This window comes from Larus michahellis, chromosome 17 (genome assembly GCF_964199755.1).
Source record: "Larus michahellis chromosome 17, bLarMic1.1, whole genome shotgun sequence".
Classification (NCBI taxonomy): Eukaryota; Metazoa; Chordata; class Aves; order Charadriiformes; family Laridae; genus Larus; species Larus michahellis.
Genome location: NC_133912.1, coordinates 8852916 through 8877742, shown reverse-complemented (window position 1 = coordinate 8877742; position 24827 = coordinate 8852916). Strand labels below are relative to the sequence as shown.

The following is a 24827-nucleotide window of genomic DNA, read 5'->3' as shown; positions in this document are numbered from 1 at the left end:
AGTGCAGAGTGTGATGCTCCGTAAGCAGCCGCAAGATGGGCTTGCAAAGCACCGATGTCAAGAAAAGGTACCCCAGGCTCCATCTCTGCAAGCCGGCGAGCAGCAGAGCGCTAATGCCACCTTCATCCAGTCCCACGCTGGATCTGTAGCTCCTTACAGCCCACCGATTTGAGAGTCCCGGCTGGCTCTGCGCATTGGCACAGCCTACACCCCGAGCTCGGCAGGGCTCTCAGCTGCCTGGGGGGCACCGAGGAGTGACCCTTCACCACTGCCTGCCTGCAGGGTTAGCCACACGGCGAGCTCCCGTGACCGCACCACCCTGGGTGGCGAGGAGGGGAAAAAAAAAGCAGAAGAGTTGTCAGCCCGACACGAGTGGTCTCTGGGAGGGAGGACTGCGCTCAGCAGTACAGCAGAGCAACCAGCACCTCCGGAGGGGTCTGGGTTAGGAGGGAGCCAATGCATTTGCATGCCTGCGGTCAACCTAAGTGACTACTCAGCAGTGGAAGAGTCAAAAAGTTGATTTTTCATTTTGAAAACTGCCAAAAATATTTATCAGACAGCTTTAACCCCCTAAATCAAATGGTACAGTGTGCTGGAATTCCCCTTCGGGCTAAGTCACCAAGTGACGAAAAACACTCATTTGCCTAGCTGTCCTCGCCAGTGCCACCAGCCAGCAGAGCGTATCTGGCTGTTGCCTACTGAAATCAGAACTGTGCTACGGCACAGCCCTGCCTGTGCAGGCACCTGGGCTCCACTCAAAACATCAGACTCCCAAACGCAAGGGCTCCAAGCAGCAGACCTCTGCCTGCAGGTCCAGGGCCCGAGGTGACGCTGGGAGCCACAAAAATCCAGGGCCGACGCATCTGCACGGGGTAAAGGCAGTTCTGAAAGCTTCCAGAGCTGGAGGAAGAAGGACGCCTCAAACGCCAGACTGGCTCACGTCCTTCCAGACAGCACACCCAAGCCAAAGGCTGCTGGTCAGCCTGGGCAAAGCGCGGAGAAGTGAGCAGGCTGTTACAAACGAGGGCAAATTTAAGCTACTTTACGTGGCGGTCGGTGGGAGAACACAGTTTCCAGTGCCGCCTCCGCCTGGTCCCGCAGGTCTGCCGGCAACCACGAGATGGTCTGACCCCTCGCAAGCCCAGCCCCAGGAGTAGGTACCTGACATGCTTCCAGGCGGGAGCATAGGCCTGTCCGGCAGCAGCTCGTCGTCAGAGGTGGCGATGGTTTTGATGGCATTGTGGTAAAGCGGTGTGGAGCTGGGCATGGCGTACTTGGACATCTGGGACATCATCAGCGAGAGGGGGTTCTGGGAGGGGGATGGATCTGGAGAGGAAGTAAAAGGCATGTTGGGATTCATGGTGCTAGAGGTGTTACTGGCTGGTGCGGAAGAGCTGCTCCGAGGCCCAGAAGGGAGAGAACCTGCAAGCGAGACAAAGACCAGATGAGTACTGGCTGCACACCGTGGCGTGCTCCCGTCAGACAGCAACCCCATCCCCTCCTTCCGACGACAGCGACCAGAGGAAGCTGCAAAACCCAGAGCCGGCACAGCCCAGCACCCTCCGGACTCTGGGGGGGCTCATGCGGAGACACCGCTCCAGACGGTGACGGACCTCCGCTTCAAACTGCCCCTGACTGCCCAGCACAGACACATCTGCTGCTGCGTCGCAGAGCATGAGCCAGGGCTGAAGTAAGAGCCGCTCTTTTCACCCTCCCGTCTATCTGAAAAGGCCCCGTTTGGACTCCTGGGAAAACAGACGTGCTCCGTGAGACGTAAGGGCACGCAGAGGCACAAGTGTCTCCCTGCTCCTGCGAGAGCACGTGGGCTGGAGAGGAACACTGTCCACACACGCGCCAAAACCGAGCACACGCGCGCACAAGGTAGCCGGCATACCCTGATCCAGTCCTCCCATGGAAGTAGACGAGTTCATGCTGAGGGTCTGCTTGCTCTGGTTGACTCCTGGGCTGGGCATGGTGGCTTTGGGAGAGGGCACCCAGCCGGGGGAAGGAACAGCCATAGAAGGGGACTTCAGGCGGCTGGGTGAGCCCGTTGGAGACCGGACGTTAAGCGAGGAGCTCATCACCTGGGGGGACTTGAGGGGTCCAGACTGGTTCGAAGGTGGCATACTGACCATCTGCGAGGGCGTCTGCGGGGACTTGAGGTTGGCAGAGGGGGAGGTGACCAGCGGCGAGTGCACCTGGCTGAGGGTGGGAGACTTGAGGTGACCCATGCTGGGGGAGTTCATCTGGCTGATGTTGATGGTGAGGTCGGAGGGCCGGCGGCCCAGACCCCGGGAAGGTGCTGGGTGCATGTTGGCCAGGTTGCCCCCTTGCGCGGGAGTGGGATTGGAGGCCGGAGGCAGAGGGATGTGGCTGAGCCTGGTGGTGCCACTGATGCTCCCAACGGGCATGGTGCCCTGCTCAGGGCTGAACATGTCCGAGCCGCTGCCCATCTCCTGGGGCATGTTGGGGTAGGGCCCTTGCCCGCTTGAGAAGCCTTGCTGTCCTTGGTTGGGGAACTGAGAGGGGATCATCATTTTCTGGGGTCCCCCCAGCATTGCACTGCCATTGCCATTCTGAGCCCTCGCCCTGGCCAGCTCCTCAGGGCTCATGCCCTGGTGGGCCATCATATCGGGGCCCCTCATCTTCTGCGACATCATCATTTGCTGCTGCGGGGTCATCTGGACGTTGAGGTTCATGTTCATGTTCATGTTGACATTCATGTTCATGTTGAGGTTGCCGGGGCCCATGGGTGCGTCCATGTCCCGAAGGCCCGACTGACTCATAGGGGGGCTCAGCATCCCCCGCGTGCCCGCAAAATCCATTCCCATCGGGGCGCTGCTCAGGCTGTCCCCCGTTATCTGCCCGGCAAACATGGATGGATCCATCTGCCTGTGAGCCTGTATCATCCTCTCCATTTCCATGCCCTGGCTCATGGAGTTGCCGGACATCCCCATGGGCCTCTGCATTGCCACTGGGCGTTTCTCCATCAGCTGATGCCGCAGGATCTCCTCCCTGGCACGGGGGTTCATGAACCTTTCGGGGTCCCCTTGCCCTGACGGGTAGGGCAAGGTGCCTTGCGGAAAGTTCCCGGGGCCTCCCATAGGAGGCATATCGTCGCTCCACCCCATGCCGGGCCTGACTGGCCTCTGCATGGCATTCATGGGCCCAAGAGCATCCAAGGGCATGTTCTGCATCCCTCCGAAGCCAGAGACTCTCTGCATTTGATTCCCAGGGAAGCGTGGCCCTGGGAAGGGCGGCCCCCCCCGCAGCTGCATGGGGTCCTGCACGTCTATGGGTCCCCGCAGCTGGCTGCCCATCCCCGGCGGCCACTGCTCTCCAGGCTTGCTGTGGTAGGGTGGCGGGGGCCCACGCATCATCATGCTCCCCATCGACTGTGGGATCATGATCTCCTGCATGGGCCGGCCGTGGATGCTGATCTGCTCCTCTTTCCGTCGCTTTTCCTCGTAGTACTCTTCCTGCAGCTTCCTCCAGGCCACTTGCTCCGGCGTCAGGCTGTCCTGGTTCAGCCGCTGCATCATCATGTTCATCTGCTGCCCCATGTCAGCGCCTGGGTGGTGGGGCACCTCGTGCTCCAGACTGGGCCCGCCGAGGCTCTGGGTCTGGGAGATCATGGACTGCAGAGGCTCTTCATACTTCTTCATGCTGGGGGGTGGCGCGGGGGGCTGGGCAGGGGCAGCCTGCGGCTGGGGGGCAGTCCCGCCCTCACCCGCGTTTTGGCTGGACTTCATGAAGGGCTCGGCCTCCCCGCTGCGCAGCAGCAGCCGCTCAATGTCCCGCAGGGTCTGCAGAGAGCGCTCCCGGTGCTCCAGCTGCTCCTTCGAGAGCCCTTCCGAGTTCATGGGGTTCCTGGGGCCCAGGCCTGCCTGCCCGTTCCCCGGCATCCCTGGACCCGGGCCCTCCCCGAGGAGGCCAGAGCTGGACGTGGCGGAGGAGTCCACTGGCCCAGGCTGCATGGTGTTGGCAGACGCGGTGGGCGTATTTGGGTGGTTACTCCCAGGCTGGGTGCTGCCGCTGTTGTTCCCCAAAGAGTTGGGAGTCAGATCTCTCCGGACATCTTCGCTTGTCCCTTCCTGGGGCAGGCTGCTGGGCGCCGGCAAAGGTGCTTGACTGATGGTCGGAGGCTGCGGCGGAGGCTGTGGCGGGGGAGGCTGCGGCTGCGGCTGACTCGCCTGAGGTGCTGGTGGCTGGGACTGTGGAGTGTTGGCAGCAGGAGGGTTAATTGGGAGCGGCTCAGCAACCCCCAGCACTTTAGGAGCTGGCGCCTGGCAGAGAAAAAGGAAACAAACGTGAGCAGGAAAAACCCCGGGCAGGTATCCTTCCCTGCACCTCTCAGCAGCTCTCTCTGTCCCAAAAACGTGCGCCATGGCAGTTCACCCTCATTCCTTGTGGGGAGGAAGCAGGCCATATGCACACCCTGGAAAGGCACAAATAGGAATTCCGCTCACATGGCTGCGGGGCCACATCCCAAGCTTTTCACAGCTGACAGCAGCCAGGACTCTCCAAAGAGGTTCCACAGCAAAGCGGGTTCCCACCCCACCGAAAGGGCGTTCTGACAGCCCCTTCCTCCACAGCTGAGCGGAGGGCCAGGGGAGAGCAGCCGCGTTGGCAGGGAACGGTCAGTCAGCAGCAGGTGCCAACGGCAGCATTTGGTTCATAGCCGGTGTACCTGGTCTAGCTTTGCCCGCGGGACGTTCTGCTGATGGTAGGCCAGAATGGAGTCAGCTCGGCCCTGCAGGACAGCTTCTGCAGCTCTGGGGAGAGAGCACAAACCGCTGGAGAACAGGCATTGTGCCCCATCCCACCCGTCCCAGGGCCCAGGGGCCACCTCTGCTCTTCGGTCCTGCAGGAAGAGGGAAATCTCTGCAGGTCACCGAGAAGGGAGGATGTATAAGGATATAGAAGGGAGGACACCAAGTGTTACGCAGCACTCCCCGTGACACCCAGCCCCTTGGATACTTCCGAATCAGAGCAGCAGTCCACACTGCTTCGGGTGCATCTTTCCGCGGGATGGTTAGGTGTACTCAACGGCACGTGTCGCGGAACGCAGTGCCGGGCATCGCTGGGAGGAAGCGTGCATTCCAGACAAAGTTTGCCCACCAGCGGTAGCTGCCAGCAAACTTCCTGAACATCAGGGGTGACCCACTCTGTGTGCCCAAAGCGACACGGGTCTGCCCAGCTCTTGTGCTCAAGGCAGCACCCACAGGCAGGCGTGGCACCAGCCCTGTGCCAGCGGAGGACAGACGGACGGACGGGGTTTACTGCTTACGTGTTAGCAAGGTGCGTTGTAAAGACGTAAACGAACTGCGAGGGCTGCTTTCCTGTTCCGCCGCCTCCTCCTCCTGCAGCGTCTGACCGTAAGCCGGGGGCAGCACCATGGGGCACGCTGGAAGAACTGGTCTCGTTCAGGTTCGGCAGCGGGTTGGACCCTGGGCCAAGCTGCGAGGCCGTGGACATCGCAGGATCTGCTACATTACAATCTGCGGGGAGAGGCGGCTGAGGGCAGCGCAGCGGGCCCAGGGGCGGGCAGGGGGGAGGCAGCCGGGGCAGAGCCCCGCGGGGCAGCGGCGGAGCCGCCGGCCGGGCCACCGGGAGGTGGCAGCAGTCGCCCGCCCGTTCCCGCCGCCGCCTCCCGGTGCCCGGGCAGGGGCCCGATGCTCCCGTCTCCCTGCCCCCGGGAGCGGGGGAAGAGGGGATGCTGCCCACCGGAGTCGTGGCTGTCCATCGTCAGCCGTTACTGAATAAGGTTTCTAATGAATATCAATAAGCACGGCAACCACCAGCGGCACGCAGCGCCTTCCCTTCGCCTAGCTCCTCACGCCCACCGCGGCGGGCTCGCCGGCTCTCATCCCAACAGACCGCTGAACGCCCGTGTCGGCATCCCAGCCCCGGCACGGCGGCATTTAAAGAGAAGAAACAGCACCGGACACCCAGCGTGGGGACACACACGCTGCCTGGACGGCCCCGCGCTGACCTGCTCTAATTAGGCAGGTCTTGGAGCAGGCTGTGACGGGGAGGCGGCACTCTGCCTTCCCACAAGGGCTGTGCACTGCGCAGAGAAACACAAGGGCATGTCCTGGAGAGGATGGCTGTGGGGCACTGGCGGGCACAAAGACCACCCCCTACTTGGTTTCATACACTTCCATGCTCTCCATCGGCTGTGGCCCTTGGGCCCCACAGGACCTTGCTCTATCCTCTCAGGTATTCTCCCTGTTGCAATTTGAAAGTAAACTGAATTCTATATGCAAAAAAAAAAAAAAAATAAAAAAAAAAAATCAGAGTTTGGATGCTTTTGGGGAACAGGAGAGACCTGCAGTTTGTTGCCCCAAAGGGTGCACACTGCGGCCAGCTCAGCCCTGCCAGAACCACTGTCAAGACGCCAAGAGCCCCTTTAGCCTCAGTTGCCTCTAAAGCACAGCTGCAGAGAGCCGGGTGGATGGCCTGGCACAGGCGTAGCTGCTGCGACAAGGGCAATGCGTGTCTGGCTGCCGCTATGACCACGGCAGGCACGCTTAACCAGATTTAAGCCAGGCACACTTTCAGGATGGCCATTCTGCCACTGACGTGGCCAGAGCAATGTACAGCATCTGGGCAGCATCTTCACAAAACAGGTCCCACACCTCACGGCATGGCCACAAGCACTCTCACAGCACGACGACCGCCAGCTGCGACGGCCCAGCACCACACCACGCACCCGGCTAACTCAGCACACACAGGCAAAGCTAGAGGTGCCCGCGCCGTCTGCCCTGCTGAGCTGCAGGAGGGACCTGGCTTTGGTCAAGCCTCTGAGCTGGTAAGGAGGTAGACACTCACTGTGCGCACTGCTGATGGGCTTGTCGTCTTCCTCGCTGTCCGGCCCAGAGCACCATTCGTCCCCACTGTATGGCTGCTTCCTTTCCAGCACACACCGCCGCTTGCTACGGGGAGCCACCTCACCTGCGAAGGGACAGAGCCATCAGAAGAGCTGCGGAGACCTGGCAGGGGCTGGGAAGGCCAGGGCCCTGCCCAGCTGCGTTCCGCACACCGGCACTGCCACCCCAGCCAGGATGCGCTGGGCGAGAAGCCTTGCGCCAACATCTGCCCAGCCCTGGAAAAGGTCCTGAAGCATCTGCTCAGCCTGGGCTCCTTGTCTTTGCAGCCAGACCTGGTGAGACTCCCCTGTGAGAGCTAGCGATGCAGAACGCGACATATTCTTACTGCCTGAAAGGAGCCTGCAAACACAGGACATGCCCAACTGCTGTTCCAAACTGCAGAGCTTCGGATATTAACCTGAAATTTACGGGGTCTGTGATTCGGCAATTAAAACCTGAAAATAGCACGGGAGCAGACGTTCACATTCTTTGTAGGAACAAGAGACAGACCCTGCCAAGACGTCACTCAGGCAGGGGCTTTATGCCCCCTGTAAACTGGGATGCTCCCTCCATTTCTCAGAAAACGCTGTGAAACCAAACGCTTAGGGGCGCGAGCCAGAACAGCGGCTCCGCGTTTGGGGACCACAACTTCAGGTGGCTTGGCTGGAAGCAAGGGCACCGCTGGGATTTCTCCTCCGAACACCCCGCGAGATGCTCAAGCGCCCCACGCAGCCGTCGAGCACAGAGCTGGGTGGAACGCAAGAGGCTACAGGGAAGGCTGGCGAGGACAGGGAAGGCTGGCGAGGACAGGGAAGCCAGAGGGTTTGGAAGCACTGACTCAGCCCTTTTCCAGAAGCCACGTGCTGTAACACAAGAGTCATCCATTGCTGACGAAACCGCAGAACTGTTCAGACAGCGACCCTCGCAGCACCTCCTCGCTAACCACGACCGAGTCGTCAGGCAGCTGCAAGAACACCACAAAGGCAGCTCTTTGCCAACAGCGAGGAGACAGAAAACAACTCAACTCGGTCCCAAGTCGAAAGTCTGCGCGCTGCAAAGCAGAGGTGCTCGGTGCAGTTTCCGTGACCCACGCTCTTGCTTAGCTGGCCTCAGTAGCCCACGAAAACCAGAGTCCCAGATTCTCGGTGTAACACACAGTGTAGGGAACGAAACGTAAAGACAACGCTCGGCCACTCCGGTCCCAAAACCACGGCTGTGACGAGCAGTGATGCAAAGACGCACAGGCAGCCAGGACAAGCCCGGACAGAAGCCGCAGCACAGAAACCCAAGATGCTCACAGCTGCTCCCACCCCAGGTCCTGCCAGGACGCTTGGAGCAACTGCGAGGAGGACGTGCCGAGGCAAAGTTTAGGAGAGCATTACCTTTTGATTCTGCGTCCTGTGAAGGGGTGCTGGCTTCTCGCTGTTCTCCGGAGTCCACCGAGATGCTTCGTTCCCGTTTGACCTTGCCCTTCAAGGAGCTGAAGTTTGGGACAGTGTTCTGGCTGTTTTTCAGTCCAGAGTTGCCAGGGGAGATCTGAGTGGCCTTGCCGCCATGGCTGCCCGCCCCCACACCCTTAGAGCCCAGGTTGCAGGTGGGTGCTTGGCTCACGTTGTGGTGCTGGGCCGGGGCACCGCTGCTGCCTGCCTTGCCATGGCTGGGCAGTTTGTTGTCAGGGTGCATTGGTTTGGCTAAAGCTTCCCACAGCGCCAGTGGAGGGAGCTCCCAGGCCCTTCGGTCAGAAACCTGCAAGAGAAGAAGGCAGCGAGTGAGCGCGGTGCCCCTCGTGTGCGCACGGATGCCGGGGCCACTGCCCGGGGCACGGGGGAATGCTACTTGGTCACAGGGCCAGACACAGCCTGCGGCGAGGCACAACCCAGAGCTGCTGCTGCGGGGAATTAGCCCTGGCCCCGTCAAGCCAAGGACCCTGCTCTGCAGTGAGCCATGTGCGGACAAGCGGCGAACTCCCACCCAGGCGCGGCCGGCTTGCCAGAGCTCCAAGGCACAGGCGGGGACACCAGGGCCCTCATTTCTGAGGCCACAATGAAAACGGGGTGCTCCACGCCAACCTGGCCCTTTGGTGAGCAGGAAGGACACTTAGAGCTATTTTGCAGGCGTTCCAGGAGCTCACACAACTTTGCGACCCTGAACAGAAAAATCTGGTGCCCTACTGGTTTCAGGGACCCCTTCCGTGGCTAAGTAAGCTTCCTCTGCTCTGCAAAACACACAGGAGACAACTGAGCAGACAGACAACGGTCTTGGCGCAAACCTATAAAGAAAAAGCTGAGATGGAGCAGGGGAGGACTAAGAAGGTTGAGGCAGCTGAGGAGAAGGAGGCAGCCGTGGGTTACAAGGCAAGGGCAGAGCCGGGAAGCGCAGGCACTCAGTTAAGCAGTATCGTATCCCTGTCTCTCCCAGGGGCCTGAGGGACCGTCCCGGCTCCTGCTCCGAGGCCCTGGGTAAGAGGGAGCGTCCACTTCAGCGGCAGCTCCCAGCCCGGCAGGATGATGCAACGCGCCACGGCTCTGCCGGGACAGCAGGGTGAGGCGCTCTGCTCCAGACCCAGCCCAGCTTCTGAGCAGCCCCGCAGGCTGAGGCAGGGCCTTTCAGGGAAGCGGCGGCCAGGGCAGAGCGCGCAGGCTTCTGGGCTGGAGGACGCGCGTGCAGCTGGAGCAACGCTGCAGGATCTATTCAAGGATCGAGCATCCTTGCAGGATCTATTCGCCTTGGCAGAATCTCTTAGGCTCGCGCTGGGATTCTTCCCCTTGGAGCTCCGCACGAGCATTAGGTATGACCGGGATGCGGCTCCACAGTACCTGAGCACATTGTGTGCTCTGGAAGGCTGCTCCCAATCCTCAGTTTGACAGACGACCCTGGTAACTACAGGGTGCATCCCTCCTGGCCCAGGAGTACCTCCCTACTTGCAGCAAGTAGCCCTCAACATGGCACGGGCAGTGGGGGACGTCAGCCAGCCTCACCTCAGGGGCTACCAGAGCAGGCAGACGACATCCCTGGCCTTTGGACACGACTCTTACACACCGACTCCTCCTGGCCGGAGCCCCGCTCACTGCTCAGCCCTCAGAGACAGGCGCATCGCAGAAAGATGCGCATCTCCACGAGAACTACTCCTGGCTTTCTTCATCTGGAGCACGTAACTCTTCCTGCATCAGGGCTCCACGTTCCTCTGCTGCAGCCTCCTCACTACACAGCCAGCGACCCCAAAGCTGCAGAGACCCCCCCGCCCATCACAGCCTTCTCTACTTCTCGGGGGGCAAGGGGGAAGGACAGTAAATCCTGTGTTCGTGGAAGCTGAGGTACTACTCTCTGTTTGCTTACGTCTGCTGCGTGCTTTGCATGACACCCCCACGATGCACTCAGGAACCTTTCCTGTGCAGAGGCAGAGAAATTTCCCAGCACGGGGGCGTCACTGGGCCCGTGGTCTGCTCCTCCCATCTGGACTGAGCGGGCCAGATGCTGTGCACAGATTTCTCCTGCCACCCAGGGACAGGAAGCACCGGCTCCAGACCAAACCCCGCATCTCTGAACAGCGCCGCAAGAGCTCAGCAGCCCTGCGCACGCTGCTGCCGGCTTGCCAAAGGCAGGCCTGAAGACATACCATCGGCAAAAGCCAACAGCTCGCTCTGCTCGGGCAGAACACCCTACGCGGAACAGCACACGGGCGAGGAGCAAAGCACACTCAGACAACCCATAAATCCCCAAAAGCCAGCGATCGCCACAAGGTGCAGGCTGCAGCTTGCCATCCACCGCCGGCGAGCCCCCTGCCCGCACAAGGGACTGCTCGGCACCTGCCTCCCCGCCAGGCCAGTATCCGAGCCGGCGGCCGGCTATGCCGCGGCACTGACCCCAGCAGCCCACACCCGCAGTGCCATCCACAGCCCACCCAGGCATTCCCAGCTAGTTAGCGGGATCCTTCGTGCACAGCTTGGCCTATCACTGCTTCCTAACTAGCGAGTCGTTAGTTCTCCCTCCTCCTCCGCCTCCTCCCCGTGCACCTCGGCGAGGGCTCTGCTCTAGCCTGGAGGAAGATGGTGAGCCACAGCGCTGATTAATTTTCACAGCACATAAGGGAGTTGCTAGCCCTTTAAGTGTCAGCCAGTCTCGCTCGCTCGCTCTTGTTCTCCAGGGACCTATTAATAGCAGCTGGAAAGATCACATCACTCTCTGGATATTTATACCCCTCATTCCACACCAGGAGAGATTTATGTCAGCGCTGCCGTCCCAGTGCCTGCCCAATTGCTCTGTCAAACCGCTTGCAGGGGGAGGGGAGCGGAGCTGGGAAGGAGACATGGAGAGGGCAAGCAGGGAGGAGGAGAAGGTCCATATGGCACAAGCTGCAGCGTTAAGCACGCACGCTGCCTGCAGCCGCTGGCTGGCCAGCCGCAGGGAGCCTTCAGCCCCGCTGGAAGAGGCTGCTGCCAGACAGCATTCCAGAAAGCAAGCCCTGCAGCAGCTCCCGCTGCTGGTGGCCCAGAGCCCCCGCCTGCTGCGCCGCAATCTTTGCAACACATTGCACCGCAGTCCCCAGGGCCACAAACCGACCGGCACCAGGGTGCGGCCAGCCCAGCCACGGAGGTGCTGCCACCGCCGGCCCTGTCGGTGACGGGAGACGCAGGTCTGCCCGCGGCACGTCTGCACGGGCACAATATCGCATGCCAAAGCGCCTCGCCAGAAACGTGAACGCTCAGTGGCATTGCAGCACAACCCTAGAACAGCATGGCAGGGGCATGCGGGTACCCTGGGGAGGGACGAAGAAAATCGGGGCCCTGCTGAGACCGTGCCTGCGGAGGGCAGAGAATAACGCTCAACATGCACCCCCTTGCCCCTCCGGTTCTCAGGTCGGATTGCAGGGAACACACGTGTCGATCCCAAAGGACCTGGCAGCCGCCACAGCGAAACCCTCAGACACTGCCTGCAGCGTGGATGAGCCTCACTGGCTGCGAAGTCCCTCCAGAGCGTGACATTTCTGGGGCATCTACCTTCTTCCTTCTTTTTGGGAGTAGGCTGGTGCTCCAGGGAGGACATCCAATGCCTTGCCTCAGCCCGTCACAGGATGGGAAGCCACCCGGGGCTGACCGGAGGCCCTGGCTCAGCCTTGGGAAGCCCTCCTCTTCCAGCCAGCCTGAGTCCGACCGCCCTCTCCTCGCAAATCCTCATGGGAACAAGGCCAGAAGCAACTGCCTGCAGACTCTGCTCTGCTTTCGGGAGCAGCAACAGTTGGATCCTCATGCAGATGGATAGCGGGGATCCACCCCGGCCTCCCACCTCTCTGGTTGCAGGGCACCGATAGGCATCTCAATTGCTCCTTGCACACACCCCTAGATTCCAACTGGATTCCGGCAGGCATGCCACACATCTGGGCCACAGAAGAGAATTAATTAGAAAGTAGATACACTGACACGGGGAGGCAAATGATCCAAAACATCTTGAAAAGAACATGACAAAAAGGAGATTGCATAGAAATCTGGCTCCCTCTGCAATTCAGCAACACACCCACTCCAGCCCAGTAGTTTTCAAGACAATAGCTAACTTAATTCCCAGTGGTTAAAGCGAGGAGCCGAGACTCCTGGCTTCTACCCCCGGCTGCCACCGATTTCACGAGTGACCCTGAGCGGAGATGTACTGTTTCTGGGTGCCTCGATTCCCCCGCCATTAAATGGGGGGGACAACCCAGCCTACCTCACGCGGGGCGGGAGGTTTACAAGGCACAAGAAATATCTCTGTTGGACGAAGCGCTACATCTAAACGCAGAGGGAGAGTATTTGCACCTGGTACATCTGAAAAGCCACAGCTTTAAATCAAAGACTGGGACCTTAGGAGACAAGAAACCTCAAAACAGAACAACAAAACCTGCTTTCAGTAAGTCTCCAGTCCAGCCTGAACAGCAGCAGAGGGGGAGGAGGAAGCTCCGGGCGAGCAGAGACTGGGCTGACATATTCCCAGTCCCGGAATTGCAGGCTGATCGTTCACGAAACCTGAAACCCCACTGCGTTCCTGGAGGACTTTCTGGTGAATCATGCTCCCGCTCGCTCACAAGGACGATAACACAGATTCCCAACGCTGCCGCAAGAATGCGGAGCCCGCGCCCGCCTCCCGATGGGGCAGGGTGGCCCCCGGCCGCCAGCCCCGCAGCTCCCAGCCCCGCAGCTCCCAGCCCCAGGTGCCAGCGGGCATCGCTGCCCTGCTACCCCTATTGGGAGAAAGGGCCAGAGAGGAAGCCGGGAAACCAGAGTCGCCACGATTCCAAAAGGAAGCAGCTTCGCCACAGGAGAGCTCTTGCGAAACCCAGACCACTCCTGACTTGCGCACGCGCAGCGAAGGCCAGAACCCAGGCCACCGGAGCTGTGCTGACATGCCCCGCAGATCACGAACAGCCAACCTCCCAGACGAGATGGGTCGTGACAGAGTGACGCAACGAGCGGAAAGTCACCCAGCCCCTCTCTGCCAGCCAGTCTGGGCAGTAACAAGACCAGGCTGCCATTGCAAACGCCCTCTAAGCACATCGCCCATGCTGACAACCCACCACCCGCTCACTACAGGCAGCAACCCTGGGACGCGCCAGACCCAAAACATCCCGTGGGCACCTCCACGAACTCAAGCGGAACATCTTGGATTTGGAAACGAGAGGTCCTACACAAGCCCGAGGGCTTCTTGAAGAAAGGCATTAGGCAGAGAACAGCAAAAGGAGAGACCCAAAAGACCCGCCACCCCCTCCTGAGATACCTCTCACCCCCAGTCTGGATGAGATCGCGGGCATGCTGCCGAACGCCACTCCTAGACTACCAGTCCTCCCAGGGTTAACAGCAGAAGGGGCTGGAACACCTCCAAAGAAATACCATACTATTTCACTAAAGTCAGAGCGTTTCGCTGAGGCAAAGACTACAACAAACTTTCCAGAAGCAAGACTTCTGAAGTCCGAGACTCTTGGATCATTTCTGATTTAAGAAAAAGACCAGAATCAGAAACTTGACCTTTTCCATGCAAAAATGGTTGTTCCAAAACAATCCCTTTCGCAAGACCATTCAACGGGTTTTGAGTCTGTTCCAGTGAGAAACAAAACCCTCAAAAACAGTAGCAAAACAGCATTGCTGTCACCCAGCCAGCTCCAGCCAAGAGTCAGCAATGGGCTCAGACGAGCCCTGGAACCCACCCGAGGAGCCCGACAAGCACCACTCCGAGCCAGCACGCCATTTAGCGACCAACGATGGCAGGAGCGTCTCCCCAAGCCCTGTACGGGAGCACTCGCCTGAGCGTGTTTATCGCCAGCAAGAGCAGCCTTAACCCAGGCTGCTGCTGTGAAAGGCGTTCTCATTTGAGCCTTGCTTCGGACGACCGGATCGGGAGACATCGGGAAGCAGGCAGTTCCACAGGGCAACACTCCTCAGGATGAGAGTCGTCCGTTTTGAATGCACCATGAAATTATTTTGCTCTTACACCGTCACGACGGATAGCCCAGAGAAGCCCATTTACTCTTCTGTTAATGTCTTGTATCCTTCTCAAGCCCTTTCAAACGGCAGAAAAGGTGGTACCCTCACAAGCCGTCTGGGTGGGATCCAGAAGACCTGCACAGAGAAATAAAGCTCTGCTGAGTCCTACCAGTTCTCAGAGTCGTTTTGGCAGGCCCTGCTGATCTCCTGCCATTTGGAGCTGCCTCAGGAACGATGCGTTTCAGCGGGGCTGCTTGGCCACGAGTCTCAAAGGTCTTTAGTAGGACAAAACCTCAGATTCACGTTCCCTTCCACCTAGGAACAGACATCCCCAGGCAACAGGAGTGGAAGCCGAGGCTCGGAGAGAGCAAGGCGAAGCAGGAATGCCATTTGCTTTCTGCCCCACGTCCTATTACCTTTCTCCTGCCGCAGCTTCAGTCCATCAGGGTTAGAAGAGCTTTTCTCCTTGCCTCCAGCTCAACAGTTTCTCCCACTCTTCCGCTGCCTACTGCACCCCCCGGCAGAGCCTGGCTCCCTGTCCTGCACTCAGGGAACCTCCGGGTCTATCACCGGATCTGCAGATCCTTCCAGCTTCCCCGTCCAACTGGCACGTTCCCTACAGAAACCCTGCATGTGCCAGACATTACTCGACAGTCGCACACAGGTCTACGGGGACAATAACGAGGAATTATTTTGTACACCAGCTTGTGCGACCTGCTGGGGACGGGTCAGCAAGAGACCTGCAGGGAGCAGAGGCAGCTGCACGCTGCAGCTCGGCGGGCTGCGGTGGTGGAATAGCATCTAACAGGGCAGGGAGCAAAGCCAGAAGTCTCTTCCAAAGGTACTGCTGCTGCTCAGGGAGCTTCGATTTCCTCCAGGGCAGGATCTCTTCCCACAGTGTGTGAAATCTGGCCAGAGTCGGGGGCTGCTGTGACAGCTGGACACCCGATGCAGCCTTAGGTAAAGGCCCTGAGGATCTCGGCTCGCAGATGCCAGCGGCGTGGCTCGGGCCGGTAGCAACACTGGGATACACAAAACACTTCCGCAGCGGGCACCTTGCGTCCGACCCCCTCAAACACCCACTGCCGGCTGTCCCAGCTCAGGGCAGGAGACCGTCCCCAACCGCATCAGCGCAGCTGTGCCAGGGTGCACAATGACAAGCCCATCTAGACACGAAAGGGGTGGTTTCCCTCTGAAAACCGTCACGGCAGACAACACCGCCGGCTGCAACGCACAGCCACAGCCCGGATCTCCCTATGCAGTTGCTGCATGGGATTAAAAGACCTCCTCAGGCAATTCCCACTGTGTTTGTGCACTAAACTTACTGGGAATGGGTGAGTAATGCTTAAAAGCCTACCTGGCGACCCGCCCTCTGCTACATCAGCTCCTCTGAGCAGCGGGGCTCATAGGTGAGACCTTGAAATCCCAACGTTCCCACAAATGCCACAAGGGAGCCAAGTCTTGCCTGGAGTCACGCGTGTCGGGTAAATCCCTGATGCAGCTCAGCCTACAAGGAGGGTCTTTCAGCTGCCCCTGGAGTTCTGTAACTGCTTTAGGACCCTTCCACAATTGCTAAAGCAGCCTGTGAGATGCCATCAGCGTGCGGGACTGGAACCCAGCAATGCTGGAGCTTCGTGAGGAGCTCTAACACAGCAGTTTCTGTTCTTCCTAGCAGAAAGTCTCTCTGCAGGGCTCCGCGACGGACTAGCTGTTGTCAATGAGGACGTCGCGCCTGGTCCCTTCTCTGCACGCTGTCTCCAAGCCAGACACATAAAGGTTCCCGAGCGCCATGGGATCTGCTGCCTGCAGCTGGTCCAGCTTCATGCCGGGTGTCAGGAAGGACCGGGAGATTTCCCGGGGTGTCACACCCGGTGCCCCATCTCTGGGTGGGGAGAGGTGAAGACTGTGAGACGAAGCCACTAGGTGTCACCGTCACCCAGGGCACCGCAGCCCCGCCAGGGCTGAGCACGGGCAAACTCACTGCACCCCCCGGCTGGCACAGGGTCTTTGCGCCCAGACCAAGGCCTTTCTCCGCGCCCCAGCCCTGGCACCGGGGACTCCACAGGGTGCAGAGGGGTGTGCTGGAGGGCAGAGCCATGCACCATACCCCTGCAGCAGGCGCTTACCCCACTCCCTCCGATACAGGCGGCACCGAGACGCCTGTTGCACGGTGCGAGTGAGGGCTAGACATCTGATGCCACCTCGCAGAAAATCTCCCCCAGAACAACAGCGCTTCCGTTGAGCCCAACCATGCAAGCTGAGGGCACTTCCTGGCCTGAGGAAGGGCACAATCTTTGCAGGACATCCCTCAGCGCCGCCGTGTACCCCACCTGCACTGCACGGTACGGCCAGCAGTGCAACAAGCGGGTTTGCCTTTGAGGATGCTCTCGGCAGAGGAGATGAGACATTTGAAGCCACATACGGGACGGCTTGGTCTGACAGCCCTGCTTTGACCCAACTATAGGCATTTTTCAGATCACTCGGTGTCCCAGAGCTCTCGTCCTGCTCTTGAAACAGCTGGGGAAGAGCTGGGCTCCCCTGCCGTGCCCCGTCCTGGCACTAAATGCGACGTGCAAAGGACACACTTGCACAAAAAGCAAAGGCAGGGGCAGCTGTGGGCAGCAAACCGCCCGGACCGCAGCACCGCGGCTGCGCTCCTGAGCACACGTCGGGACCCCAGCTCACCTGGGGAGGGGGAGCAGACAGAGAAATGCCGGCAAGGGGGGGAAAAGCAAGGCTGGTAGTTCCAGCACCTTGCCCCGGCGCTGCCCTCTGCCAGAGGAGACGCGGAGCATCGCCAAGCGCTCCTGCAGGGTTACAAACACCAGGCCCAGCACGCAGCGCAGCCGGGGCTCTATATTTAAACCCCAGCTGAGGTCACTTCCTTTTCCCAGCAGCTCCCTCCAGCCCCCACCCCGTCGCCTCTCCTATTTGCATGCCATCGTGACTAAGGCACATCGGGGTTTAAGGTCAGAGGCGAAGCGGCCGCGCATCTGCCTCGCAGGAAATTCCACCCTGGGAAACCCTTCACCTTCCCAGCGCTGACCGTACCGGCGCGGGCAGCGGAGATCCCACCGCTGAGCGGGGGCGGCTGCCGCGGGCGGCACCGGGACCCCAGCGCTGGGCTGAAGAGGGAGGAAGGGTCGCAGAGGAGAGGGGAGCCCGCGCTCCCCCCACTCGGCTGCACTGTCAGAGCCTGGGCTTGCGCCGCTCCGCAGCGGGGTTTCCCCACTGCGCACCCCGAAAGGGCAGCTGCTCCACCTCCTCACCACGCTTCACCTCCCAGAAGCCTCCTCCGCACCTCAAGCTGAAATTCCCCAGCTTCTCCCATGCGGGGGGCGCGAAGAGGCACGGCCTTCCCCACAGACCGAGCCCCACGCCCCAGGGGCTACTGTGCCCTTAATACAACCCCCCCCGCAGCTCACCGAGCTCCTCCAGACACACGACGATCTAACCCTGACCCAGGCTTCCGACCGCCCCACGAGAAATAGGCAGAAAGAGGCAGAAATTGCCCCGTCTCGCCAACTGCAGCCCCCCGGGGGGGACAGCGAGACCCCTGTTGAACCGCAGCCATACACCCACAGACAGGGAGGAGGGACCCAACAGCAGCCTGTCCCGGGGGCTGCCTGCAGAGAGCCCCCCTTCTCCACCAACCGAGATGGTTCAGTAACTTACACCATGCAGAGTGGGCACCGGCTTCTGGCACCCCCCCAGCCCCCGGGCCTGAGGCTCGCAGGAGGCTTTGGGGCTTGCAGTGGGTCTGCCCAGAGCCCAGGTGCCTGGACTCGGGCACATCAAGCTCTGCAGCAGTTTTGTTTGTATTTGGTACAGTAACCGGGGCCATCGAGTGCTCCCAGGTCAGCCCTTGGCCCTCCACACTCAACTCTAGTTATGCTGTTATTTAAAAACCAGAGTATATCAAAAAGCAAAGTTATTGCATCAACAAAGACTGAGGTGTAAAGGCAAAGATTTGCAAAAATTCTGCAAATGCAAAAAGAGCACAAAGGCTACCCAGTGGGAGAAGCGGAGATAACATATCTTTAGGAAGCAGGGTGACTGTTTAGGTTATGATATAAGCAAAGTAGCTGCGGGGCTTCCAGTTGAACTAATTGGTGACGCTTGCATGGTATCTACTGGGTTTCAAAGTTCTCGGCTGTCTGGATCACCGAGCCGATTCACAAGTCTCTGAGCTCGCACACGACATGCCGGGATCGACATCTCCGGAGACCAACAGACAGAAAGTTTCCCGTATGCAGTCTTGGCACGCCAGCCAAATGCCTCTTCCTCTCCCCCATCCCACAGATTCTGGAGAGGAAACCTGTGGCAGAGCAGAGGTGCTGAGGCAGCCCTATCATCCCCGGGGAAGCATCACTGCTACCGAAAGACGGGCAGCACGGAGCCGGCCAGCAGAGAGGGCTGCGGGTGCCCAGCTCCTCTGGCTGGTGACAGGGTGCTCGCCGTCCTCTGCGGCACACGGACACCACGCTCTGGCTCTGTGCCTGCCCCCCGGCAGCATCGGCACACCAGCAGGCATGCCCGCACCCTCCAAGGCTGCGCCTTTACAACAACAGGAACCAGAAGCCACAGCAGGCCACCAGCAGCTCGTTGGGCCGCGATCACGTTACAGGACAGGAAGGAAGAAGGCACTTTGATCAGGCTGGAATCGCTTTAAACAGCTTCCACACTGATACCTCAGCCACTGGAATTAGCACCTCGGCACCCCAAACGTCCCGTTCCTATCGACGCGTCCTGCTCTGGCACGCGCGCCGGGGCCAGAGCAACACGGCGGCCGGCAGCCGCTCCGGGGCCGGCCGAGGGCTGCTCCCAAAGACAGTCAGGGCAGCCAGCAGCCTGGACGAAGGCACGGAGCCTCCCCACGCCTCGTCGGAGGAAACCAAGGCTCAGCAGGGCCCTGCCTCTCCATGTACATCGTCCCCACAGGCGTGTGACAGCAAAACAGCAACAACCGGCAGGTTTGGAAGCAGCCGCTGCCCTGCAGCTCCCCGCTGCATTCCCAAGGGTGGCAGGAGCTCCTCCACCTGCCCTCGGGACCTCCTGCTCCACGCAGGCCCTGCTGCTGGCAGGCAGAGGGTTAACGATGCCCAGGGAGCTGCAGGCAGCCTCCTCCTTGCCCTCTCAGGAACAATGGGGCCATTGTGGGAGCCCAGGCAAGTGTGGGCAGATCCCTGGGACTGGCAGTTACCCACTGGGTGGGTCCTTACTGCCACGAACTCTCCTCCTCCTTCGCTCAGGTAGGAGGAGAGCGGTGGCTGCCACGCACCCTGGAAGCAAACAGGGCCAGCTCAGCCGCAGGAATGCCATGCCAGCATGCCCGGTGGCCCCGCCGAGCAACCTCGCTCCTACCAATTTGTCTGGGTACAAAATGCAGCCAGACAGCCACAGGCGCAAAGCTGCCAGCCGACACCAGCGTGCAGCAGACCAGACTGCGAGCCGGCTGCCGAGCGCTGCCAGCACCGCACCTGGGTCTCCAAGCAGGATCAGCTGCACGCTCGGCATGCACTACAGGGGAGCTGGAGCACGAGGAACCAGGGTTTTCTCACCCCAAAGTCCCATTTCAACGGCGGGTGCAAGTGCTGACCTGGGACCAAGAACTCCTGGGAAACCCAGGAACTCCTCGCCTTGACACAGAGGAGCGCGGTGAGAACGCGCCGCGTGCGGGGCTATGACAGTGAGGCTTTCCAAGCCCCCACAGTCTGAAACTGCCATGCGTAAGCAAGGGAGCAAGCAGCTCCAGCGTATTCCCACTCTCCTACAGATTTGCATCTCCCGGCCCCAGCACGTCAGTGCAAAGAGAACGCGGGATGCTCCGAATCCACAGCCCCAAGACACAGAGCTGATGCCCAACACAGCGGCAGCACCGCTGGGAAGTCCTACGCCAAGGCCCTCTGTCATGCTCCCAGCCTTTCCAGCAGAGCCTCGTGCTCCCCTGGGCAGGGGACCAGGGTACACAACAACGAACTCAGCTCACCGAAGTGTACACTCAGCATCGGCGTGAAACCCTTGGCCAGGAACCCAACTCTGGACGAACAGCCCGAGTTATAGCCGCCGCACGCTGCCTCCAACATCAGACGCAGCTCCAGCTGGTCCGCAGGAGTGTGGCGGTGCAAGGAAAAGTGTAAAACAGCCCCGTATGGCTCGGCACTGCCTCCCCGGGACCCCCCATGCTGGGCACAAGCCTGCAGGCGACGCTGCAGAGTGCCGCTCCAAACGTCCGGATTAGTCTGAGTTCCGACAAGGGGAAGGTGCAGCTCAGGTGCACGCCGCTGCGCACAACCGCTGCAGCTCGAACCCTACGGGACTGACTGCCCATCCGTGTGGGAGATGCGTCCCGTTCCAGGCGATGCGGCAGCTTCCTCCCCCATCTCACAACTAGACTCGAGCTTCCCATTTTCAGAAGCGCAAACACAAGCCGTCGCAATTCTCTGACCCGGCAGCACCAGCTCTGCCAGCTGTCCCCATCTCCGTCTCTTTTCCACCCAGTCTCCCGGCGTCCCACACCAGCTCGGGAGCGCCACCGCTCCCCCGTTTTCCTGGAGCCAGGCTGACAAGCAGCCTGAGCGGGCTCGGGCAGCTCCCTAGGGCTGCACCCCAGGTCGTGCTTTCAGAGCCGGAGCCTTCTCCCCTGCAACTCCCAGATAACTATTCTGTCATTTCTTCACGTTTCCCACCTGAGGGCATCGCTTTCTCCCTTGCCCCCAGATCGCTCTCTCCTGCTGCTGTTACTCGGCTCCGCCAAGCCCACTTCAAGACATGCTATACAAGTTAAATACAAGTTAAATACAACACTGCTTCGGGTCCCGAACAGGAGGCTGGCTGCTCTCAAAGAAAGGGCTACGAATAGACCTGTCGACGTAAACGCGCTGTGCTCCCCGCGTTGCAGACAGCTCCGTTCAACAAACCAGCGCAGCCCTGCAGATGGATTTTGTTCTTCCCCAAATGCTTGAGCAAAAGGGCCCAAGACGAGCGCAGGTAAAAACTGACGGATCTGACGGGGTAGGGTTTCATCTGTGTATCTCTGTAAGACAGCAGGCCTGAGAGAAAACACAATCTCTCCTTCCAACATGGAAAAGGAAAAATCTGGGTAACCTCTGGCAAAAACAGAAAAGAAAAAAAAAAAGAGAAAAAAAAATCAGGGCAAGAGGGACAAAACAATCTTTGTCCTCATTTTGCTGGTCACGCAAGCACAGGGCGGCCTCAGTACCCGCTGCCCCAGCTCGGACAGCAAGTAATAAGCATGACCGGCCCAGTTTCACCGAGGCTTATAGAAACCCGGCTCTACGGTGCAGGGAAAGCCGCAACCCTGCACTCGAGAAAGAGGTAGAGCATAGATGGGATTTCCAGACTATGCTGATAATCGGCTCACGGAAACCAGCTAGGACAGCACACCCTGGCGGGTCACCGCCCGGCTCCACCACGTTCACTTCGGAGGCTGTTCCTTTAAACACGGCTCCAGAGACCACACAAGGGTTAAATCTGCCTATAAATATCTGTTCTCAGCAGGGCTGCTGCTCTGAACCCTCCAGCCATCTGTTCTAGCTTTCCCCCATCTAAGACTCTAACATCTGAAACACGCTCACAATTCTTAGGAGTGCTCCCAAAAATAGACCGGCGCTGTGGCTCAGCTCTGTCGCCTGCGAGCGCAGGAGCATGTCTGCCCGCGCCTGTGCCGGCACAAGCCCGGAGCTGTGCGAATACGAACACGTCTGCCTCTGCCATGGCGAGCAGGCCCGCACCAGCACGGCTCTATTTGCATCCGTGCCGGCGTGGGTGTGCCTGCTTAACCGCAGATCCATGCGAATCCGCACGAGCGTGTTCACGCTGGTACGAACCTGCATCTGTCCGCGTGTGCGCGTCTGTGCCGGCGCGTGGGCGTGAGAGAACGTGGAAGCCTCTCGCCAGCGGCCGCGACGGCAGCCCTGCCGTGCCCTCTTCCCTGGGACACGGCCGGGCACCTCTCCCGTCGCTTGGCCTCAGCGCCAACCAGGCTGTCCTGCGAGGTCCCGCTGTCCCCCGGCCCGGGGGGCAATCCAGCCAGCCAGCCCGCCCTGCGGCACAGCAGGGCAGGGAGGACGCCGGTTCTCTCCTTCAACGCTTGGCTCAGCAAATTCAGCAACTCCACCTCCGGGCACCAGAACCTCGCTGCGAAAGCAAGTAAAGCCTGATCTGCGTGAGGCCGGAGACACGCCACCCTGCTCGCATCCAGCTGGGGCTTGCAGGATTTCCTCAAGCGCTCCGCGGAGAGAGCCGGGGCAAGGCTCCTGCTGCAGACATGACAGCTTTCTCCTGGAGCAGAGTGGGCTCCAAGTCTCTCATAGCTCTTTCCAAATACCAAAGACATCGGTAGGTCTACCCTTCCGACTGCCAAGGCCATTAGTCTCACTCCACACCGGCAAATCCAGGAGATAACGATCATCTTCAGGCTCACAAGGCAAAACGGGAAACGAGCTGTCCGCTCCCAAAGCCGGACACATTGTCCTGGAGCAGAGCCTCCTCCCGAGCACCCTCAGGGCACAGTGCTGCCCACCTGCTCTGCGCCGAGCACAGCTCCTACTCAAACGCCCATCATTCAGTGGGGACCGTCCCAAAGCAGCTCATCCCCAGCTGCTGGCCCTGCTGACACCCATCACAGGGCGACATACACGCAGAGCCACAGGGAGGGGACAACCCATGTCCATCCTCCACGTCGTGATGACAGCCCGAGGATCACACGACAACTAGATTCTCATCTCTAACTAGTTCCACAAGAGTGACTTTCCCTTCCAGACCGAGTAAAACTACAGACGAAGCCCCGAAGTGCCCGGCCGCAGGACAGGACGGCGCTATCTGAGGGCGCTCTGCTTCTGCCCGTCGCGAAGCCCCACGGCAAGGTGGCGGGGAATGCTGCCACAACGTGGCACGTGCGGAGCTAAACCTCCTCGACCAACGCGCGCACACAGAGCCCACGGGTGAGAAACACGGCGGGGGCTCTCTCAAGCCTGTACCTGCACACGTGGGCTGGCGGAAGGGACCGAGGCTGCCACACCAGAGCGCTGCACCACTGGCGAGTCGTTCGGCTTTTCCTGGAGTGCATTCCAAAGGGAACCTGGCAGGTAGGAAGGGCAGAAAGTACATACCACCACAGTTTTGCTCAGGGTTTGCCAAGCTGCCCAGCCTCTTCCAGCCCGCGGATGCACTCGTGATAGCCAGCTAGCTCCAACAACTATAAGCAAGGCTTTCTGAGAAGCCTAAAACGCAGGTACACCTGACAACTCGGGTGACAATGTAAATGGCAGGAGCTTGAAATTCCAGCTCTTCTCTTCAGGCTTTGGCGGGGAGATGTGCTGGGAAACAGCCTCAGCAGACCGAGTCAACAGAGCTACACTCTATTTCTGACAGAGGGAAAAAAACCTCATTGATCCAGGTATTGATTTGATGCGGGAGTTTGTGTTTGTTTAAAAGTTTGCCCATGGGTCAGACCTTGTTACAAGCGCCTTTCCCAGTGATGAGGTTAGAAACAGACTGTGCCAAACTCCGGTCACCTGCCTGGGGAGCGGAATGGAAGCAGGTGTGGAAGTTAAGTAGCCCCTCGGGGATGCTTCCCTCCTCCGCTCCCCCAACATTAAAAAACATCTCGTTGGGTGGAGGAGCACCACAAACAGCTGTGAGGCAGCACCGACGTTGCGAGGAGTACAGCGCAATTAGGGTGCAAACGGGGGGCCGAAGGCCAGGCAGTTTGTCAGAGGGTTCAGATCACGAGGTGGATTTAAACAGCAGATCCATGTCTGGATTATTTCCCCCCCCTTTCTCTCAGAAAGAGCACTGGGATTTCAGGATCCCCACAGGATCCGACCAGGCAAGGGCCCGAGAACCGGAAAATCGCGCTGACCAGGACAACACGGAACTGACAACTCTTGCTTCTTTCTCTCCGGCAAAAGCAAAAGCAAAAGCAGGTGAGTGCCAGGATCAAGCCGGTACCCACTAACACAGACAACCTCCAAAAGCACCGCGCACATGAATGACCGCAGGAGACGCGTCCCCAGCAGCTACCTCCTGACCTCAAAGCTCCTTCCCTTACTGCCCAGCAAACGTGCAGCGTTCATTGCCCTCCGCTCATTTCCAGCCCCAGAAACCTCTGCCAACAAACGCCAGATCCCAGCAGCACTTCTCACTTTTCCTCGTGGCTTCTGTCCTGCTATCACAGTTCCTGCACGAGCCGCAGACGCGTGCACGCTGCAGCGTAGCTGCCTCCAGCGGTACGGTACAGGCAGGGCCACCGACCGTCGGAGAAGAGGTGGGGGCACAGCTAAGAGCGCAGGGAGACATCTTCTAGGGACTGAGATAGCTATCGCTCCCCTCACATCTGCATTCCCCACGTGACATGTGGCAAAGCGGCTCGGCCTTGCCAGGAGCTCGCAGACTCGAGCCTCCTTGTGCACCTTTAAGTTCCCTTCGTTTCAACAGAGCAAAACGCTCTGGAGGATTTATTTTGCCTTTTATATTTCTTAGCCCA

At 59.7% G+C, this 24827-nt stretch overlaps 1 protein-coding gene across 3 annotated transcripts in view; it reads right to left on the bottom strand.

The window, feature by feature from the left end:
* Positions 1–24827, bottom strand: part of BCL9L (BCL9 like) — a 66873-nt gene that overhangs the window by 4784 nt on the left and 37262 nt on the right. For 2 of the 3 annotated variants that reach the window (XM_074561139.1, XM_074561138.1), the window contains 6 exons: positions 8255–8618; positions 6835–6957; positions 5291–5501; positions 4691–4775; positions 1895–4286; positions 1162–1422 (listed from right to left, as the gene is read on the bottom strand). In XM_074561139.1, the coding sequence (XP_074417240.1) occupies positions 1162–1422; positions 1895–4286; positions 4691–4775; positions 5291–5501; positions 6835–6957; positions 8255–8555 (3373 nt within the window). In that variant the 5' untranslated portion in view covers positions 8556–8618. The remainder of the gene's footprint in view (positions 1–1161; positions 1423–1894; positions 4287–4690; positions 4776–5290; positions 5502–6834; positions 6958–8254; positions 8619–24827) is intronic. The other variant, XM_074561140.1, reaches the window with a different exon arrangement.